General features: G+C 40.5%; 1 protein-coding gene across 1 annotated transcript in view; it reads right to left on the bottom strand.

The window, feature by feature from the left end:
• The window catches only part of mnat1 (MNAT1 component of CDK activating kinase), a 149,725-nt gene that overhangs the window by 106,375 nt on the left and 22,542 nt on the right, over positions 1 to 20,808 (bottom strand). The window contains exons 2-4 of the mRNA XM_067991906.1: positions 16,069 to 16,221; positions 9,798 to 9,871; positions 6,395 to 6,498 (exon numbers count right to left, since the gene is read on the bottom strand). Of these exons, the coding sequence (XP_067848007.1) occupies positions 6,395 to 6,498; positions 9,798 to 9,871; positions 16,069 to 16,221 (331 nt within the window). The remainder of the gene's footprint in view (positions 1 to 6,394; positions 6,499 to 9,797; positions 9,872 to 16,068; positions 16,222 to 20,808) is intronic.

Below are 20,808 nucleotides of genomic sequence, written 5' to 3'. Positions count from 1 at the left end.
AAGTTCTGAGTTGGACTGAAAATAAGCTAAAACTAGCAAAAGCAAAGAATAGTTGTGAATGAAGCTGCATTGACATGGCAAAGGGTCACTAATGGAGCGCCACTGAAAAGACTGCTGGGGCCATGACCGTTTGGTTATATATAAATGATTTGAAGCTGGGGAGAAAAACAAAGACACCAAATTAAGGTCAATGATCAAACAACAGAGAACAGGTAAACCAAACACAAAAGGATCTGGATGGGTTGGGAATCTGAGCTACTAAGTGGACAGTTACAAGGTAATGAAACTAGAGAAAGGAAATAAACAATGGGAATATAAACTAAATAGATTTAGGCTACAGGAGAGAGAACTGAAGGTATTGGTGGATTGCTCAGGGAAATAAACACATTGTTCAGCAGTATTAAGGAAAAGTTTACTGGATTGTGCCTATTTTAATTGGACCAACAGAGGTGGCACTGGGTAACCCCAGTGTCGCCAAACAGAAATGAGTATCACAAGTGCCCCCTTTAGGAGGGCACCACTAATAAAATTATCTAACCCGAAGTCCAATCAAACTGAAAGAAACGTAACGTAAACCAAATCAGTATTTTGTTATTGTGGTCAATTATACAACTAACGTTCTGCGTTGCCCACCAGTCACGGAAGTACTCCAGCATACCAGTGGACACTTAATTGGACTGTGAGATGTATGGCTAAAGGGATAAAGCACAAATCTCAGGAGGTGATAATGAGTCTCTACAAGGCACCAGAACATGCCAGACCTGAAGTACTGTGTGCAGTTCTGGTTACTGTAATACAGCAAGGATATCCATACATTAGAGACAATGCAGAAAGGGAAACCAAACTCTAGAATTAGAAGAGGGAAGTTTCACCGACAATTTAGATGTAACTACTTTACGTAGAGGGTGCTAAATGTATGGAATGGACTATCCAGGGAGACAAAGGAGGCAAATAATGTGGAAAAATTTAAGGGTGAATTGGATAGATAACTGAAGGAATGGGTGATGGAAAGGCATTAGTTTTTTTGGATGTGTCAGATGGACTGCATTATCTTTTCCAGTCCTGTACTTTCCTATGATCCTATGCTTTAAGATATCATTTCAATAAATGTAAATATATATTTTTCCATCAGGATTCTGGTGCAATGTTCAAAGGGTTTAACTCGATGTCTAGAAAAATGGACAAAATTAATCTAATCAAGAATTATGAGGTCCAGTGCACCCATAAGAAAATTGCAGATTTTGACTATCAAATAAAAATAGAAAATGCTAGAAATACAAAGCAACTCCATCAGCATCAGAAAAGAGGAAAAAGTCAGGTTAACTGTTTGGGTATTTACCCTTTATCAGAACTGAAATATGGAAGATAAGCAAACCCTTTTACAGCACTTGACAAAATAAAGGGTAGTGGAAGATAAAAGTCAAGAGTTAGGTACGCCGACTCCCATCAGAGAGTTAATGGGGGTAGTTTTAACTTTTGGCAATAGTGCAAAACAGATATCCGATTGTTTGCCCATTGATTTCAATGGAAAGGAAATTCGGGCGTGGTGTATAAGTGGTGGCTAATTTGATATTACCCATTTTCCACCATCACCCAAAATCAAATACACCCTAATGGGTTCCAAAACAGTTTTTTTTAAACCAAAGAGGTGAAAATGGGTGAATGATATGCAAAGAACAGATCTATTTTGACTTTTACCTATTGTTCTCTCGTGCCGTTCATTTTGTTCAACCCTATAAAGCAATTTTCTTATCTTCCATTTTTCAGTTAGGATGAAGGAGGTACATCAGAAACCTACTATATATTTTTGACATTTCCTTTTTTTTTTAAACCCTTTCAAATGCTGGTTACTGATACTGAATTACATTTTCACATGAACTGATCGTTCCCTTCAATGCAATGCTTCCCAAAAAGATGTTTTTTCCAAAATGCATAACAATACATGAAGCCATAGTTTAATTCAAACCCACGGTTCAAATAAAAAACAAGGAAACAAAACAGCTGTAGTTTAATGGATTGTGCTAAGCCATCTTAGGCTATTTGTATTCAACCTGAATACTTTTAAATTTTACCTGCAAAACAAAAGTGACTGCACTTCAAAAAGTAATCAGTTGGGGTTCAAAAGTAAAGTGTTTAAGGACATCCTGAGAACACAATAAAGCACTCTAGAAATGCTATTTCTTTCTATTACAAATGATGACAATGGCACAGCAGATCTCAAGGGAAATGGTGCTAGCTAATTTAAAAGGGCTCAAGATGATAAAAGCAACATGGCCAGATTTAATTTATTCGAGGAACTGAAAGAAATGACAGGTCTTGTGTGATGCCCGATGGATATTTTCAATAGCGCAATGGGAACTGAGGTAGTGCCAGATGTTGGAGAAAATCACATGTGGTGCCCTTTTTAATAAAATCGGCAGAAATCAAATCCTAGAAACTACAGACCATGAGGCTAAACTTGGTGTTGGGAAAGTTAATGGAAAACATTTTTAGTGATGCTTCAAATGGCCATCTACAGTGCTGAAAAGGGATTTTCATCACAGCTTCGTAAAACAAAGGTCAATGGTACAAATCACTAAACATTGGCTCAACAAAAAATCATCTAATTGTGTTTCCAAAAAGCTTCTGATAAAGTGCCTCGAAGAATTGTGAGCAAAAACGAGGTCCAATAGTGTGGAGAGAGAAATGACTAGTTGGACAACAAATTGCCTAAGGGACTATAAACACAGGGTGGTTTAAATGGAGTAGATTCCAAATAGGGTCTGATCACAAATGGAATGTCCTATGGTCAGTGCTACGTTCCCTTCTGGTTATTATATTCATTAACAATGTGGAGGAAAATAGAAACAGAATAGTAATTACAATAACAGATGACATAAAATTGTTTGGTAGTATCAGGACCTTAGATGAGGGAAATAATTTTTTTTTTATTCGTTCATGGGATGTGGGCGTCACTGGCGAGGCCGGTATTTATTGCCCATCCCTAATTGCCCTTGAGAAGGTGGTGGTGAGCTGCCGCCTTGAACTGCTGCAGTCCATGTGGTGAAGGTTCTCCCACAGTGCTGTTAGGAAGAGAGTTCCAGGAATTTGACCCAGCGACGATGAAGGAATGGCGATATATTTCCAAATCCGGATGGTGTGTGACTTGGAGGGGAACGTGCAGGTGATGTTGTTCCCATGTGCCTGCTGCTCTTGTCCTTCTAGAGGTAGAGGTCGCGGGTTTGGGAGGTGCTGTCGAAGAAGCCTTGCCGAGTTGCTGCAGTGCATCCTGTGGATGGTACACACTGCAGCCACTGTGCACCGGTGGTGAAGGGAGTGAATGTTTAGGGTGGTGGAAGGGTGCCAATCAAGTGGGCTGCTTTGTCCTGGATGGTGTCGAGCTTCTTGAGTGTTGTTGGAGCTGCACTCATCCAGGCAAGTGGAGAGTATTCAATCACACTCCTGACTTGTGCCTTGTAGATGGTGGAAAGGCTTTGGGGAGTCAGGAGGTGAGTCAATCGCCACAGAATACCCAGCCTCTGACCTGCTCTTGTAGCCACAGTATTTATACAGCTGGTCCAGTTAACTTTCTGGTCAATGGTGACCCCCAGGATGTTGATGGTGGGGGATTCGGCGATGGTAATGCCGTTGAATGTCATGGGGAGGTGGTTAGACTCTCTCTTGTTGGAGATGGTCATTGCCTGGCACTTGTCTGGTGCGAATGTTACTTGCCACTTATCAGCCCAAGCCTGGATGTTGTCCAGGTCTTGCTGCATGCCGGCACAGACTGCTTCATTATTTGAGGGGTTGTGAATGGAACTGAACACTGTGCAATCATCAGCGAACATCCCCATTTCTGACCTTATGATGGAGGGAAGGTCATTGATGAAGCAGCTGAAGATGGTTGGGCCTAGGACACTGCCCTGAGTAAATGGATCTGGATAGATTAGGACTGGAAAGCGAATCCAAGATTGGGATATATATATCGGTGTAAGTTAAAGAAAACACGCAGGGAGAAAGAAGTGAAAGTGATCATTACCCCCATAAAGTTCAAGCACAGTGTCAACAGGCTACAGCCAAAGCAAACAGGATCTTGGGATACACTGCCTGGACTATTCGACATTAAATTAGGACCATAATGATAGAATTATATAAAGCTTTGGTACAACCTCATTTGTATACAATTTTAGTCTCCCTGAAGGAGGACTCTGGCTCTAGGAAATGTGCAGAGAAGGATATCAAGATTGACCCAATCTGAAATCAATGAGCTAAGAAGAAAGACTTGATTCCTTGAGTTTATATTTGAAAAGAAGTTGACACAAATTCAGGTCTGTGGTTTTCTGTTTTAGTGGCATCAGTTGCTCCAGTAAGTGGTCTGAGCATCTTTCCTTAATGGGAATAGATTAACTTGACCCAAGATCTATTTGCAAGATAGTGTAATTTGGGAGTGTAACTAGTTAGAAGCTAAGAAACAGAGAGTAGGGCAGTTCTCAGAGTGATGGGAAGAGGGTAACAGTGTTCCACAGGTTTCTGCTCTGGAGCTACTTCTGTTCACTGTGTACTTCAATGATTTACAAATAGGGCTGGAGGGAATGGAGTCCGAATTTGCAGACAATAAGAAATGAGAGTAAATAATTTTGAAGACCATTGCAGGTGGTAAGGAGACAATGAAAAGATGGTAGAATGGGCAAAAAAATGGTAGATGTAATTCAATGTCAGTAAGTGTAAGTGGTGCAGTTCTATAAAAACGAAATAATTATACTTTGAATGGGGAAAGGCTGGCTGATGTGGATGAGTACAGGGATTTGGGTGTTCAGGTTCATTAAAAGCAGCACCTCAAATGAATACAGCCATAAAAAAGCTAATGGAATAGTGGGTTTTATGCCAAGAGGTATAGAATATAAATGTTAAAATGTAATGGTGAATCTATATAAAACTTCAATATTGTATGCAGTTGTGGGCTCCATACTATAGGAAGGATGTTGAGGCAATAGAGAAGGTTTTCTCTTACTTCTTTATGTGGAATGTAGCAGTAATAATAAATTAACAGAAGCACTGTGCCAGCAACAGCTTTCAGTAAAAGGTACAGAAAGCAACAACTGGAGATAATCAGCAAAAAGTCCTGCAATGGGTTTCCACATCCTGACTGAAAAAGACCAAAAGGTAGTGCTGCTCTAGTAAAAAAAAAGTGCAATTCCAAGCTTACAAAAAATTGAAAACAATTTGATTACAATCCAGAGTTACGGCACAATGGCAATGACAAAAGGAACCCTATGTGAACATTTGGGCAATGAAGGCAACTCAACTCAAAAGGAAGAATTAAAACACCTTCTAGATTCAATAGCTTCCATTATCACACTGTCCAGAAAATGGTAATTTATGCAATTTTCCTAAATTCTGAGCTAAACTAGGCATTTGTGGTTAACCTACCGGATGTGTACCTGTGTATCCCTTTACTCTACCTCTCCTCGGATTCTCTGGCACATGTATGGTATAGATTCGGTACATTTGGGTTTGACAGTTATAGTTGCAGTTTTGAAATTACAAACTACAGTAACAACAAAACATTTAATATGGGGAGAAAGAGAAGGAATTCAACAAAATAGAGCAGCAGGATCAGAATTTTAAATACTATGTGGAATATTTTCCTCATTCTAAGCCTTAGATGCCGAAGTGTAATTCAGTTACAGTCGCCACCATTTAAAATGTCCACATTTAAAACGGGCAGTCACTTGTATCGGCCAAAAAATGATAACCATTATCCATATTCATTATCAACAACTTGAAATGCTCTGTTTATTTCGGGCAGAAACAGCTGTGCTGACTTACTTTTTATGTTAAATTAAAAAGGAAGGATCAATTTCTGTTTCTAACAGGCTCTATTTATTGGGTTATTTTGTGGCAGTATTTTCTTGTGTTGCGCTGCTCTTTGAGCAGCTAAGCTCCACTGTGTAATATAGAGACCTGATTGCAGACATGCCGAGCCTGCTCCCCGCCCCGTTAAGCTTGGGTGATGAAACCCACTTGATCCGATGGCTGACTCATGTGTCTGCATGCCCTCTGTTCTCTGCCGATTGTTTGATTATTTACTGTGCATTTGTATGTGGAGCAAGCCAGCATGCGTGCTCTGGGTTACAGTTCTTTGTCAAAGATATCCACTTTATGGCTCAACCTATTAGCATACAAAACCTACTGTGCCACTGGTAAGTTTCCAAAACATGTATGGCGCTGCAACTGAAATTATTTTTAATTTTATTAACGCAACTATGTTATACCGGCCATCGCGTATAGCAGGCAAATTGCGTTTGCACGAAAATGCTCGTTATAAGTGGTAGGGACTCTACCTACAAGACTATACATATATTTAAGCGCAGCTCACCAAGATAGGAATTTTAAATTAGACAGATCAACTGACCAGTTTTATCTTGTTTTTGTAAATAATGTCTTTGTTGTCCTTCTGGTATTGCTCCATTTTTCTTTTAGTGTTCTCCACATCCACATTGTTGGTCAGATTACTCACTGCAAAAAAAAACACCTTAGTTTCTGAATGACTTACTGCTATCAGCAAAACAATCCAACAGGGTGTTCCTAATACATGTCATCGGTTACGTGATGCGCCACATTGGAGTACAAGCGTGTTGGAGTACAAGCGTGTTGGAGTACAGCTTGTGGATTGAGTGAAAGTAGACCTCTTTGCTGGATATCCAAGCATAAAACGTTATCTCTAATTTTCATTTATTATTTCGAAAATAGTGGATTTTTTTCTCCACTATTCACAGTCCACGTATGAGTAGCACTAACTAAAACTGTCTGTAACCTTTTAACGCAGCCCCAGCAGGTCAGCTGGATGAGCACGTACTCTTTAAACTTCAGCTAGACATGAGGTTCTAAAACAAACTGCTGAACCAGGTAAATAAAATGTTTCACTTGTATTCTTGGCTTAGTGGAAAAGTGAGTAAAGCGAAAAGCCTTGCAGTCTGCCAGTCCAAAGACTGGGCGAATTGTGTGACGTCTCAAGTATAAACTGGACGAGGGTTAAGACAGCGTCTCACTTCTCTACTGCTACAACCACAAGGAAACACCGCACAAATAACAATTATTTACTTTTTTTAATATTTAAAAAAAAAATCACATCCAATCAAAATCTTCATTTAGGTCAAGAAAATTGTTTAAAAGCCTCAGCAATCCTGCTTGGTGTTGGTGTGCTAATGTGATCAGAATGGCAGCATGTAATCCAACATGGATATAGGGTGTTCCTAATGTGATCAGAATGGCAGCATGTAATCCAACATGGATATAGGGTGTTCCTAATGTGATCAGAATGGCAGCATGTAATCCAACATGGATATAGGGTGTTCCTAATGTGATCAGAATGGCAGCATGTAATCCAACATGGATATAGGGTGTTCCTAATTACGTCACTCATTAATGAAGTTAATGAGTGGCGTCATTAGGAACACCCTATATCCAATATCATTTACTTCTCCTAATTCAAAGTTGTTAAATTTGAATTACCTGTTAATATTTTTCAAGCAAAGAATGACTTTGATTTAGCAGGAATGGACTGCAATGCAAATTCACTTTAGTACATTTCTATGACCATTCAAGATCTAGCCATTGTTTTTTGTCACTGTATTGAAGTTTAGAATTCCCCACGTCCTCATTTCTATTGTATCCTTGCCTACATTTTATCTAATGTAATTTTGTTAGGTGAGAAAAGCAGTTATACCAGCATTCTTCAAATGTCATCTTCAGAAGTCTTTTGGTCACACTTATATGCTACTGCAATTATGCATTGTATACTTTAATTTACAGTATCAAACTGTGGAATAAAACCTCACCCAATTTCAAATCAGCTGTTACCTTCTCTATATTCAATGTTTTTCCTCGCACCATATACATCTAGTGAGGCTTTTAGTATTCATTTATGTACAAAAGAACAAATAAGTACAGGAAACAAAAGACTAAACTAAATCACCAAAACAAAACTGAAATGATGCTACATGCGCCAGTACATAGAATATTTCCATAAAACACGGAAAATGATCTGGCCTAATGCACAATGCATAAAGAAAAACCCTTCAAGGGTTATTTAGGTCACTTCACAAACTGTATTCTGAGCACCACAAAGCACCATATGCAAGTGTGCTCAAGTGCTTTATTCAATGATTCATAGGACCACTTTCATGGCATAAACAGAACTATTTAATTACAAGCAAACTCTTGCCTTACCAGTTTACAACTGAATAAATGTCTAGTATGACAGTTGATAACATGTTTTTTAACTCCTAGGATAATGACTAACAGCGAAATATTTTTCAGTTGAATTTCCAAATGTTGAATACTCAACTATTCAATCCATTCATACAATGCAAGACAAGCAATGTGTATTTCTGCATTCAGTATAACATTCTTCTTTTCTTCCTGAAGCAGATATTCTAACTTTTTTTAAATAATGCATTAAATAATAACATTTCTATACACAGATGGTAAGGCAATTTTGCTGAGAACTTGCACTGTTATGGAACTTGAGGTATGGTCAATTTACTTTGGAGCTAGCCAAAATCCACATTATAATAAGGAAGTGTTGGAGAGCTCCACATCTGTCTTTGCCCACATGACATTGTGTGTGGAATCTAGAAGCTTACTTGTCAAAAATAAATATTTAAAACAATCCAGACAACATCTGAGAGTCTGCACTTCTAGCTGGTGATTTGCAGTTCTGAAATCAGAATTCCTATCTGAAACACATAGATAAATTATTAGATTTTGTTGCTGTTCACAGCATACAGCAGTGTAATGTTATGTTACTGGGCTATTAATCTAAAGTTCTGGACTAGTAATCCAGACAATGTGAGTTCAAATCCCACCATAGCAGTTTGAGAATTTGAATTCAATTAAAAAGAAAATCTGGATATATAAAGCTGGTATGCTACTGCAGTAAAACTGTCAGAGTGTCTTAAAAACCAAACTAGTTCACTCATTTCCTTACCCGGTCTGGCCTTTGTGACTCCAGCCATACACCAACATTGCTGAATCTCAACTGCCTTCTGAAGTGATTTAGCAAGTCACTCCGTTGTATCAAACCGCTACACTGTAGGGTTCAAGAAGGTGGCCCACTACCACCTTCTCAGGGCACCTAAGGATGGGCAATAAATGCTAGTCTTAGCAGCAATGCCCACATCCCGAGAATGAATTTAAAAAAGTATTCGCTGTCATACATGGGTATATGAATCAATAATACTACCATATACTTTTGGATGCCACTTAGGGAAATACATTGAGACATTTAGAGAACTTCTCATTATCTTCATCACAATCTGTTTTGCCACTTTATTTACCTACATAGCTATATCCTGAGTGTTTCCCACGATGCCATCTGAGTTGAACTTCTTTTATATAAAAACAAAATACCTACATGGACTAAGGAATGAGATCTGAGAAACTCAAGTCTCTGCCCACAGTACAAATTTCTGTTTCAACTGATAATTATGAAAGATAAAAAGTAATGGGGCAAGCAGATTGTATTTATGTATCAATGTTCTTTCCTAAAGTACATACATTTGAAAAAAAATTAAAATGTTTCAGAAAATTGCACAGAAACACTGAGTTGCTGAGATCCCAGTATTAAAAAAGATAATGTATGGGTTTAAGTTGGGCAATATGTACCAGTAATATTTGTCCCTGCTGATTGCCCCAGTATATTTCTATCTATTTCTGGGATGCAGTTAGCAATTTTCTTTTTTTACTGCACAGGTATTGCTGGATTGATTAAACATTTAGGCCCAACTACACTGGCATTCAAGTTTCAGACTTACCAATATCTTCAACCTCTTCAAGAAAGTCATTATATTCTTTGAGAGTACAGAAGTCGTCTTCTCTTTTGTTATATCTTCATATCCAAAAGGAGTAAACAGGGTTATAGAAAAATTTAAAAATTAGATTTCTTAAAGCGTTACAAATTATTACATATTAGTCAAATCAAAACATGAAATTTAAAATTTTACAACATTTAATGCTGATATTTATGATGATCACTTTAGAAGTACAAACGTATCCAGGATCTGAGCATTAGGAAAATGCTTATATCAGGATATAATTTGCTCAACACGACTGAGTGAGAGTGCCCCTTATCATTAATGGAAAATTGTGTTTTTAAGATGCCCAGTTAGTGTTTAAATACCAGGGGCTCGAATTTAGCAGGCCTGCGGGTTCCCAGCGGGTGGTCCTCCGGGAGCGTCGAAAACGCGAACGGCGAAATTAGTGGGTTGCCCACGCGATCGTAGCAGGCAATCCACTAATAGGATCCAATTACCTGCTCCTCCGGGGTCCACGGCGCTGGCCTGCGCGTCGGGCGGGCTGCGCATGCGCAGTACGATCTGTCAGCTGGAGGCTCTCTAGTTAAAGGGGCAGTCCTCCACTGACAGATGCTGCAACCAGTGGGACAAATTGCAGCATGGAGCAGCCCAGGGGGAAGGCTGCTCCCAGTTTAATGATGCCTCACCCCAGGTATCATCAGATGGGGTGAGGAGGAGGGGGAGGACACAGATCTTCCCCCCGGCGGGCGGGAGGAAGCGGCCTGCCTCTGACACCAAGAAGGCCTGGCTCGAGGTGGCAGAGGGGGTCACCTGCGCCACCAACATATCGCCCACCTGCATACAGTGCAGGAGGCGCTGCAATAACCGCAGTAGGTCAGCCACAGTGAGAACACGAAGTCTTTCCCCTACACTCCGTCTGCCACAACACTGCCCCCACCCCAAATCTCCTTCGGCACCGCCAACACTATTCTGTCACATCACCCTTCATGCCCACTCACACCCCATCCTCATCTTACCTCCACCTACTCACCTCGCCAGTACTCATCCTGCCACTAACACGCGACCCAATCCTCATACAATCTCATGGCTCCATCCCATACTCACCCTCTCGTGCATCTCCCTCACGGCCAGCCTCACTCAACCTGCCACCACCTGTGCTGCAGCCACAGGGCATGCATCACATATGTGCAGTAGGCAGGGTAAGGCAAACGTCTCGTCAGCATGAAGGGGGTGCACAAGGGTGTCTGAGGGTTTGTCATGGGTGTTACCCATATTGAATTTCAGAGCCACAAACAGCACACATTATATTGACACCACCACTGCCATGTCTCCGCGAATCCTGTCCATTGTGTCCAATAATGCCCGCTCCTGGGTATCACTATGAGGACCCACCACTGATGCCACCCATCGTGTTACTGCAGAGTAGGTGCAGGTGTATTTGCAGGGCTCGTCCGCGCAGACAACTGAGAGACATCGGTGGTGTTGCCGGCTGCACCCTGGAAGGATGCGGAGGAGAAGGTGTGGAGGACAGTGGTGACTTTGCCAGCGACAGGTAAGCAGTTGGTGCTGTGGCCAGCCAGGAGCAGCTCGGCATGAAAGAGGCTGCAGATCTCCACGACTACATGTCGAGCGAATCTGCGCCTCCCTGTGCACTGCTGCTTGGAGAGGTCCGGGGAGCTGCGCCTCGGTCTGTGGACCCTGTGGCGAGGGTAGTGCCCTCTGCGACGTGTCTCTCTCTGCGGTAGCCCTCCCTCCTGCTGTGCAGGTGGGCGTGCAACCACACCGTGTTGGGGGGATCCACGTCTCTGCGGCGGACGGCGTGGACTGCGAGGCTGCTGGTGGTGGTCATGCTCTTCGTCCTCCGAGGGTGTCCACACACCACCCAACTGGCAGGTGTTGGTCTGAGGGGTTGTGCAGGGTAGGTGTGTGGGTCCTCGGACTGGGGCTGCGGTTTCGTGTCGGTCTGTCCTCTGGCTTGGCCGGGGGGTGGTGGGGGGCAGGGGTTGTCCTATGTGACGCGGTGGCCTCCTGCGTGGGTGAGGGCGCTCCCCCGTGGAGCGCACCTTGGCACCTGCCACAGGCTGCTGGCTGCAACACGCCTGGTTTGAAGGGTCCTGTTTTCCCCAGTGTGGGAAACTGACTGCTTTGAACGTAAAATCCCACACTTCCTCTTTTGACAGCTGCTTCAGCTCATTAACTGACCACAACGAGCAAGTTAAGTGCTCTCAAGTGGAACCCCGCTGGCTTTAATTGCCTGCGGGATTCCCACCAGCGGGGCTTGCGCGCGCAGCCCCGCACGTCAGCGCGGTACCCGGAAGTGGCCGGGATTTCGTCCGAATCCGGTCACGTGATCGGAGATCGGGATTTTCGGGGCCCCCCCGCTGGAAACCCGCAGGTAACCCGACCCTAAAATCGAGCCCCAGGTGTTTACAGAAGTGGTATCTCAACACACCGACTCGACTGGTACTGACGTTTGTTAGCAAGCTGGACTGGAAGAGATGCATCTGTGTTGACCTTATAGAATCACACACCAGTGGAGCCTACAGAAAATTGCATTTGGGCAATGTCGTTGTTAGTTTGGAGACCCAATATTGCAGGTCCACAAAGAGCTGGGAAAATAATTAGGGCTGACACAGTCAACATTTAAGGGTGCATTTAAACTGTAAGTTCAGTTCTGGTATGAAGCAATTTCCACTTTGCACTGACACTAAACTTATGTAAGTGTAAATCCAGAGTTAAAAGTCCAACCTTCAAAGCACAGTGGAGTAAGACTCCCTCCTCTAAAGAGTCTCACTCCCACTTCACTCCAATATCTGGATTTATACTGCAACAGTGGTGCAATGCAATTTTGCTTTGCACCAACATTACAGCTGTTGCATTAATGCAACCTAAATCAGATTAACAAAACTACTGGGTCATCCAACACCTCCTGGTCTTCATGTTTTAGGATTGTGAAAGAACCCAAAGACTTCACAGGATCAATATGGGTGAAGGCGGCCTCGTGATCTAGAACAGTGAAACCCTTGTCTGAGGATAAACTCTACTTCAGACTATAAGTTGTCATTATCTCATGGTCAAGTACTGACAATTATAGGTTGAGTCCACAATAAACCTGTTTCCAAGCTGAAAAACTACCAAAAAAATGCATATCCTACATAAGTGTGCTCCTAAAACTGCAGACTGTCAAAACTGTTTGTCTATAGTCTCTATAACATGCAATATATGGAAAGACTGATGCACTCTGCATTGCAAGTACTTCACCATATAATGCCCTTCCCCTTGAAAACTAACCTCACACAGAAAAAAGGTTAAGCTTACATTGATGAATAGATAAAGCATCAATAACAAGTAATTTCCCTTCAGCTACTTCATAATTATGAGCTTGTCTTTCCTATGTTGTTAAATCTGTACATCCAACCTATGACAGCCAAGCAGGATTCTGCTATCAATCTTCTGCCCCACCCCACCCAATTTTTTTTTTATTAAACAGTCCTGTCTAGTAACTGGAAAGGGTGTGGATGTTGCATCATACAGTTGTCCATTTCAATCACATTTATGATTGTGTAAGTGGGAGTTGATATTGTATTTGCTTTGCATGGCTATTAACTGTTAGGGTTAAATATTTAATTAATCAGCCCAGATTGATGGTTCTCTTATGCCTGCTGGCTCTAATAGTTCTACATGAAATTAATTTGGGCAGTCTCAATTCAATTTCGAGTCAGTATGGGTCTACAACACAAAACTGTCCCTAACTTGGCACTAATTAACAATCTCACTCAGAGAGGCTGGAGTGGGAAATGGAAACTCTCACACTGGTGCAGTGGGTGATGCTCTTCTGAGTTTGGGGCTGAGGGACATTGGTGAGTCATTATAAAAGGAGCTTTGCTCTGCATCTGGCTGTGCTTGATGCCAGCAGTGGGTGCCTAAAATGGGAAGAGTTCCATTCCCCAACACTAACATCCCTCACACTGATGAGCATAAAATGTTTAATGACTTTTTTTAAATTAAAAAAAACCTAATTAACCAGATGTTTAATTCTTAGAATTGCAGTCAGTCTTACTCTATATTAAGAAAGAAGAATTTGCATTTGTGTAGCACCTTTCACATTCTCAGGATATCCCAAAGTGCTTCACAGCCAATTAATTACTTTTGAAAGTAGTCACTACTTATGTAGGCAAATATAGCAGATAATTTGCACACAACAAGATTCCACAAACAGAAATTAGATACATTGCCAATTAATCTGTTTTGGTGGTGCTGTTTAAGGGATAAATGTTGGTTAGGACACCAGAAGAGCTCTTTGTCAAATAGTATCTTATAAGTCCATCCAAACAGCCAAATGGGCCCTAGGTTTAACATCCCATACAAAGATGGAACCTCCAACAATGCAGCACACCCTCAGTACTGACATGTCAGCCAACATTACATGCTCAAGTCTTGAAGCAGGGCTTGTACCCACAAGCTACTGGCTCAGCTGCAAGAATGCAACCACTGAGCCACAGTAGCACATAAAACTTTGTCCTGCATGTTTCTTCTGTGATAAAGTATAACTTGCATGCCTTTAAGGATTAAAATAATTATACATACTAATTCCCTTTTATACGAAATCTGACATGCTAATATACGATGCATTGAGATCAGTACTTGGATGATAATATTTGGCATATGTGTCACAATGATTTCCCAAAGATCAAAGCAGACTCTGATTAATCAAAGGCTCATTAAAGAACAGAAACTGCTGAAAAGACTCAACAGGCCAGACATGATCTGTAAAGAGGTCAGACAAGTTGATGTTTCACGAGTGGACCCTTCATCAGAACATCACCAGAGGACTTGCAGACAGCAAATGTAATTCCTATCTTCAAAAAAAGGAGATAGAACTAATTCAAAGAATTATAGATCAGTTAGCTTACCAGTAGTAGGAAATATACTAGAACCTTTGCTAAAAGATGAGATAGCAAAATACAGAGAGACGGAGAACATAATAAAAAAACGTCTGCATGGATTTCTAAAAGGAAGATGTTCATGTTTAACCAACCTTATTGAATTCTTTGAAGAAGTAACAGGAAGATTAGACCTAGACAATGCAGTGGTTGTGATATACATAGGACTTTCAGAAGGCCTTCAATAAAGGTGCCACATAAGAGACTCATGACAGGGTCAGAGTGTGTGGAGTCAGGGGCCAGGGTAGCAGAATAGATTGAAAGATGACTACAAAACAAAAAAAAGAGGGTAGGAGTTAAGGGAAGTTTCTCAGACTGGCAGTAAGTGGAAGTTGTGTCCTGCTGGGATCAGTATTGGGAGATTTTCAGATGCTACCAAATTAGGGGTATAGCTAGTAACATGGAGGTGTGCATCTTAATAAAAGATGATAAACAGGCTTGCAGAGTGGGCAGATATTTGACAAATGCAATTCAATATAACAAAGTGTGAGGCAGTTCATTTTGGTAGGAGGAATAAGGAGGCCACTTATTCCTTGGAAGGCAAGAAACTAAATGGGATAGAGGAGCAAAGAGATGAAAGCACAGAAACATAAATCGCTAAAAGTACCAATGCAAGTTGATGAGGCAATAAAGAGTGCAAACAACATACCGGAGTTCATTTCTAGAGGAACAGAATACAAAAGCAGAGATGTTAAATTTATATGGAACCTTGGTTAGACCACACTTGGAGTACTGTGCACAGTTCTAGCCTCCATACTACAAAAAGGATACTGAAGCACTAGAGAAAGTGCAGAAAAGATTTACAAGAATGTTACCAGAATTGAGAGGATGCAAGTATCAGGAAAGATTGAGCAGACTGGACTTTTCTCTGGAAAAGAGGAGACCTGATAGAGATCTTTCAAATTATGAAGGGGTTCAATCAGGTAGATGTGAAGAAATTGTTTCCATTTGCGGGTGAGTCCAGAACAAGGGTGCATAAATACAAGATAGCTGCTAACAGATCAAATAAATAATTTTAAGAGGAATTTCTTTACAAAGTATGCTGAGAATGTAGAACTCCCTGCCTCATGGAGTGGTTGAAGCAGATAACATTGAAACATTTAAATGGAGGCCTGATGCATATATGAGGAAGAAGGGAATAGAAGGATTATGGGAACAGGTTGGGAAGAGGTAATTAAGAGAGGGAGGAGGCGCTTGTAGATTATGAACACTGGCATAGAACAGTTGGGCCAAATGGCCTGGTTCTGTGCTGTAGATGCTATGTATGTAATGCTATGCATGTAATTCTCTTCACAGATGCTACCCAACAGCAGAAATAAAATTCTTACATTTTTAATACTTTCTTTCGAATCTCTACCTCCTTGTCCACTGTAGGATCCTCAAAGAGTTGCACTCTGAAGTTGTTCTTTCGTAGTGCTGTGCCACACTCCTGACAGTTTCCAGAACCTCTAATAAACAGCAGTTCCACACAACTCTCACATCTGTTAAAAAGAGTTGATTTATTTTTAGGATAATTTTTTTTTAAAAATATGGATAACTACATAACTCGACAGAAAAAGTGAATCGCACTATAGCACTTTTCCTCAAAAACACAGTATACTGCGCAAGTATATCACGGTATATACAAATTAATGTTTTCTCTTACAACAATGACAATAAAAACAGCAAAATGTAGTATACACATACATATATAATAAATAAATAATAAACTATTGCTTTCTGAATGTTTTCCTACACAAGAGCACCTAGTTTCCCCAACATCTGTGATATTCTGAACTTTCTTGGTCATGAAAGACATTTGCAACAGAATAATGAGACATTTAAAGATACTTGAAACCCACGCAACCAAAACTTGTGCAAATATGTTTATTCCAACTGGGGAGACGTTCTTGTGCATTTGCCATATACCGCTTTCACCCGTAACTCAGTGTTTCAATCTTAAAGTAGATGCAGGTATAAATGAAGAATGGTACATCACTGATTTACATTTCAATGGCTTCAAGTTCTTCAAATTAAATATTACCCCAAAATGATTTATTAATACAATTGACACAGTTCTTGTTGATCCAAGTGAGTTTGGCAGTTTCTCAATCATTGGCTAGAAATTGCTAATTGTTTACATTACAGACTAAGTGATGCCAGTAACAAGGAACACAGCGTGAGGATTAGTACAAATGAGGCACCATATAGCAGTTGGTAGAAATAAAGAGTCATTTTGTGTCGAACAATATGCTACTAGACATTTTAGTACATTAGAGTGACTCAGTAGCTAAGCAGTGCAACATAGATGAAAGATTTGACATCTCATTACAGTTTGAAACCGACTTTACGTGATGATCCTCTGGTAATGTACAGGAACAGACAATTCAGATCTTGGACTACCAGGTTGTAACTTCAATCCACTTTGGATATGTCGGCAAGCCACTTGAATGTTTATAGTCATTATACCATTACCAGTTTGAGCAGGAGCTGATGGATTGTATCATATACAAACAAGACAACCCTTGTGGAATTATAAACAGATTTTTTGGTTAGGCTGGATTGAAATGAGATTTATCTCAAGGTACAAGGGGCATTTTCCATAGGAAAACTTATTTCTCGCATCTATGTTTTGTAACACCTTATTCTATACTGTATTTGATATGAAAATGCAGTGTCTTTTTCATACAACTTTATGGCACTTAAACATCACACGATTAAAAAAACTGCATACAGTTTCAGCATGTTTAACATTAAAGTTACACACATTATCTATCCTTTACTTACACAAGATTGAATGTAATCTGTTTTTATAGGACTCATCTATATTCCTTAGCCCACTGAATGTGAACCAACTATGTCAATGGGATATTATGAATTAAGATGTCATTTTGGATACTAGCAGTGTGTAAAACTTGTAAGCAGAAGCTTATTCCACGAGTCTGCACTCTTTGCCTCTTATACTTTATTAATTTACCATATTTCGTTGGGTTCTTCCAGCAAATATCAACATGCTAAATACAATAAATACCATCTAGAAAACCACTGTATCCACTATCGAAGCTATGTCAAGAAACAGTGTTTAATTTCCAATTCTCTTATTGGGAAGGAGTGGGGAACAAGGAATATTTTTGAGCATTTGTACATTTAAGGGGTGAGGGGCAAGAATTTCATGGAAAATTGTGCAATTGAAGTGGCACGTCAACAACGTTCAGCCTGTTTTACAGAATAGAAAGAGGAAATTATGACGTGACTTATGAGTTGCCATAATTGTCTGGGACTTTTGCGGTGTTGCTGAAGCAGTGAGAAGTTAACCATAGCCCCATCTCCCGTTAAAATCAATGGCGATCGCAAATTTCCTGAATTAGCACTTGTTTCCTGACTGCTGAAACTTAGACTCAAAAATAATGGCGCCAATGGGCCATCTTCTTTTTAACTTATACAAATGTCAAACAGTGTTGTCTGCACATTGTGTCTAAATAGCATTAAATTATTGTAGCAAACGATGTAGAGAAGATGTTTCCACTTGCGGGGGAGACTACAACTAGGGGCCATAAATATAAGAGTCACTAATAAATCCAATAGGGAAATCAGGAGAAACTTCTTTACCCAGGGAGTGGTTATCACAAGGTGAAGTTGAGGCAACTAGCATAAATGCATTTAAGGGGAGCCTATAAACAGATGAGGGAGAAAGGAATAAAAGGATATGGTGAGAGAATTAGATAAAGAAGGGAGGGAGGAGGCTCATGTGGAGCATAAACACCAGCACAGTTGGGCCGAATAGCCTGTTTCTATGCTGTACATTCTATGTAATTGTATATACTTTATTGTGTGTCTGGTTTCAATTTATGAAACTAAAAGTTCAACACAAGAAATTTCTTCCGAAATCTAGCTAATATTAAGCAGAATGAGGGTACCAGCTCTTCCAAATAAGTCCTCTCAATTGAGGTCCATTCTGATGTGTAATACTCGGTATATGTAATTTATAGAAACGCTAGCGGTGTATAGATCGCCACCAAATACTGTTAGTATAAGAGTCCCACAGAAAACAGTACTATAAGTTTTTAAACATTATGATATAAACTGTGCTTTTTGTAACTTTATTGCTCAGAAGGAAGAGTCTGTTTTTTGCTTCTCAGGCAGCAGCAGGTGTCTATCAATAAATATAATTGATATATACAATGAACAAAGACTGTTGCTTATAGCAAGGTTTCCAAATCATAAGCTGTACCAGATCAGAGTCAAAAACAAAATTGAACTTGGTAACATGCTTGTGTTATGTTTCAGCTTCATTGCAATTTATCTAATTTAACGGTGTCCAGAATGTTTATGCAATCTTTGTCAATTCAAAATATTCACCAAAAGGACTACTGTAATAAAGTGGTTGTCTAACTTACTGTAGGTCCAGCTTCTAATACAGATCAGTCAGTGTTTACACAGTTGCTCTTCAAACTTTTGGAAGTGGCCAATCAATCCCCGCATTCGTACAGGAAGTCCACGTAAATTGAGTGCATCTTTTCCTAATTAGGATATCGCCCACAACACTATAAAAATTCTCTCAAGTACATTTTTGGTACATAGTTCCACGTCGCTCTTGTCCATCCTCTAAATTAACCTCAGGCTTGCAATGCCAAGAACGATAGCCCCATTGAATTGTCAGCCAAACAATCAATACATTGAAGCTCTGAAGCTTTATTTTGGCTGTGAGCTGAAAGAACAAAACCACAAACATCTGAGTGATAAGCAGCAAACATTGGCCACTGGCTGTGCCACTTCTGATTCGCCATTATGCTTGCTGCGGAAGTCCAATTATAGAATCATAGAAAGGTTACAGCACAGAAGGAGGCCATTCGGCCAATTGAGTCCGTGCCGGCTCTACGCAAGAGTAATCCAGCTAGTCCCACTCCCCCGGCCTAAGCCCGTAGCCCTGCAATTTTTTTCCTTTCAAGTATTTATCCAGTTCCCCTTTGAAAGCCATGATTGAATCTGCCTCCACCACCTCCTCCGACAGTGCTATTCCAGATCCTAACCACTCAGTGTGAAAAAGATTTTCCTCATGTCACCTTTGGTTCTTTTGCCAATCACCTTAAATCTACGTCGTCTGACCCTTCCGCCGATGGGAACAGTTTCTCTCTATCTACTCTGTCTAGACCCTGATTTTGAATATCTCTATCAAATCTCCTCTCAACCTTCTCCGTTCCATGGAGAACAACCCCAGCTTCTCCAATCTATCCACGTAACTAAAGTCCCTCATCCCTGGAATCATTCTAATAAATCTCTTCTGCAACCTCACTTAGGCCTTCACATCTTTCCTAAAGTGCAGTACCCAGAATTGGAAACAATATACTCCAGTTATGGCCGAACCAGTGTTTTATAAAGGTTCATCATGACTTCCTTACTTTTGTACTCTATGCCTCTATTTATAAAGCCCAGGATCCCGTATGCTTTTTTAACCGCTTTCTCAACCTGCCCTGCCACCTTCAACAATTTGTGTACATATATCCCCAGATCGCTCTGTTCCTGTACCCCTTTCAGAATTGTGCTCTCTAGTTTACATTGCCTCTCCTCATTCTTCCTACCGAAATGTATCACTTCACATTTTTCTGTATTAAATTTCATCTATCACGTGTCCACCCATGCCATAAGTCTGTCTATATTCTCTTGAAGTTTATCATTATCCTCCTCACTGTTCACTACCCTTCCAAGTTTTGTGTCATCTGCAAATTTGGAAATTGTGCCCTGTACACCCAAGTCCAAGTCATTAATATATATCAAGAAAAGCAGTGGTCCTAATACCGACCTCTGGGGAACACCACTGCACACCTCCCTCCAGTCCGAAAAACAGCTGTTCACCACTACTCTCTGTTTCCTGTTACTTAGCAAGTTCTGTATCCATGCCTCTACTGCCCCTTTTATTCCATGGGCTTCAATCTTGATGACAAGCCTATTATGCGGCACTTTATCAAACGCATTTTGAAAGTCCACATACACCACGTCAACTGCATTGCCATCATCAACCCTCTCGTTATCTCATCAAAAAACTCTATCAAGTTAATTAAACATGATTTGCCTTTAACAAATCCGTGCTG

This window comes from Heptranchias perlo, chromosome 10 (assembly GCF_035084215.1).
Source record: "Heptranchias perlo isolate sHepPer1 chromosome 10, sHepPer1.hap1, whole genome shotgun sequence".
Lineage (NCBI taxonomy): Eukaryota > Metazoa > Chordata > Chondrichthyes > Hexanchiformes > Hexanchidae > Heptranchias > Heptranchias perlo.
This window is presented reverse-complemented; position numbering and strand designations above follow the sequence as displayed.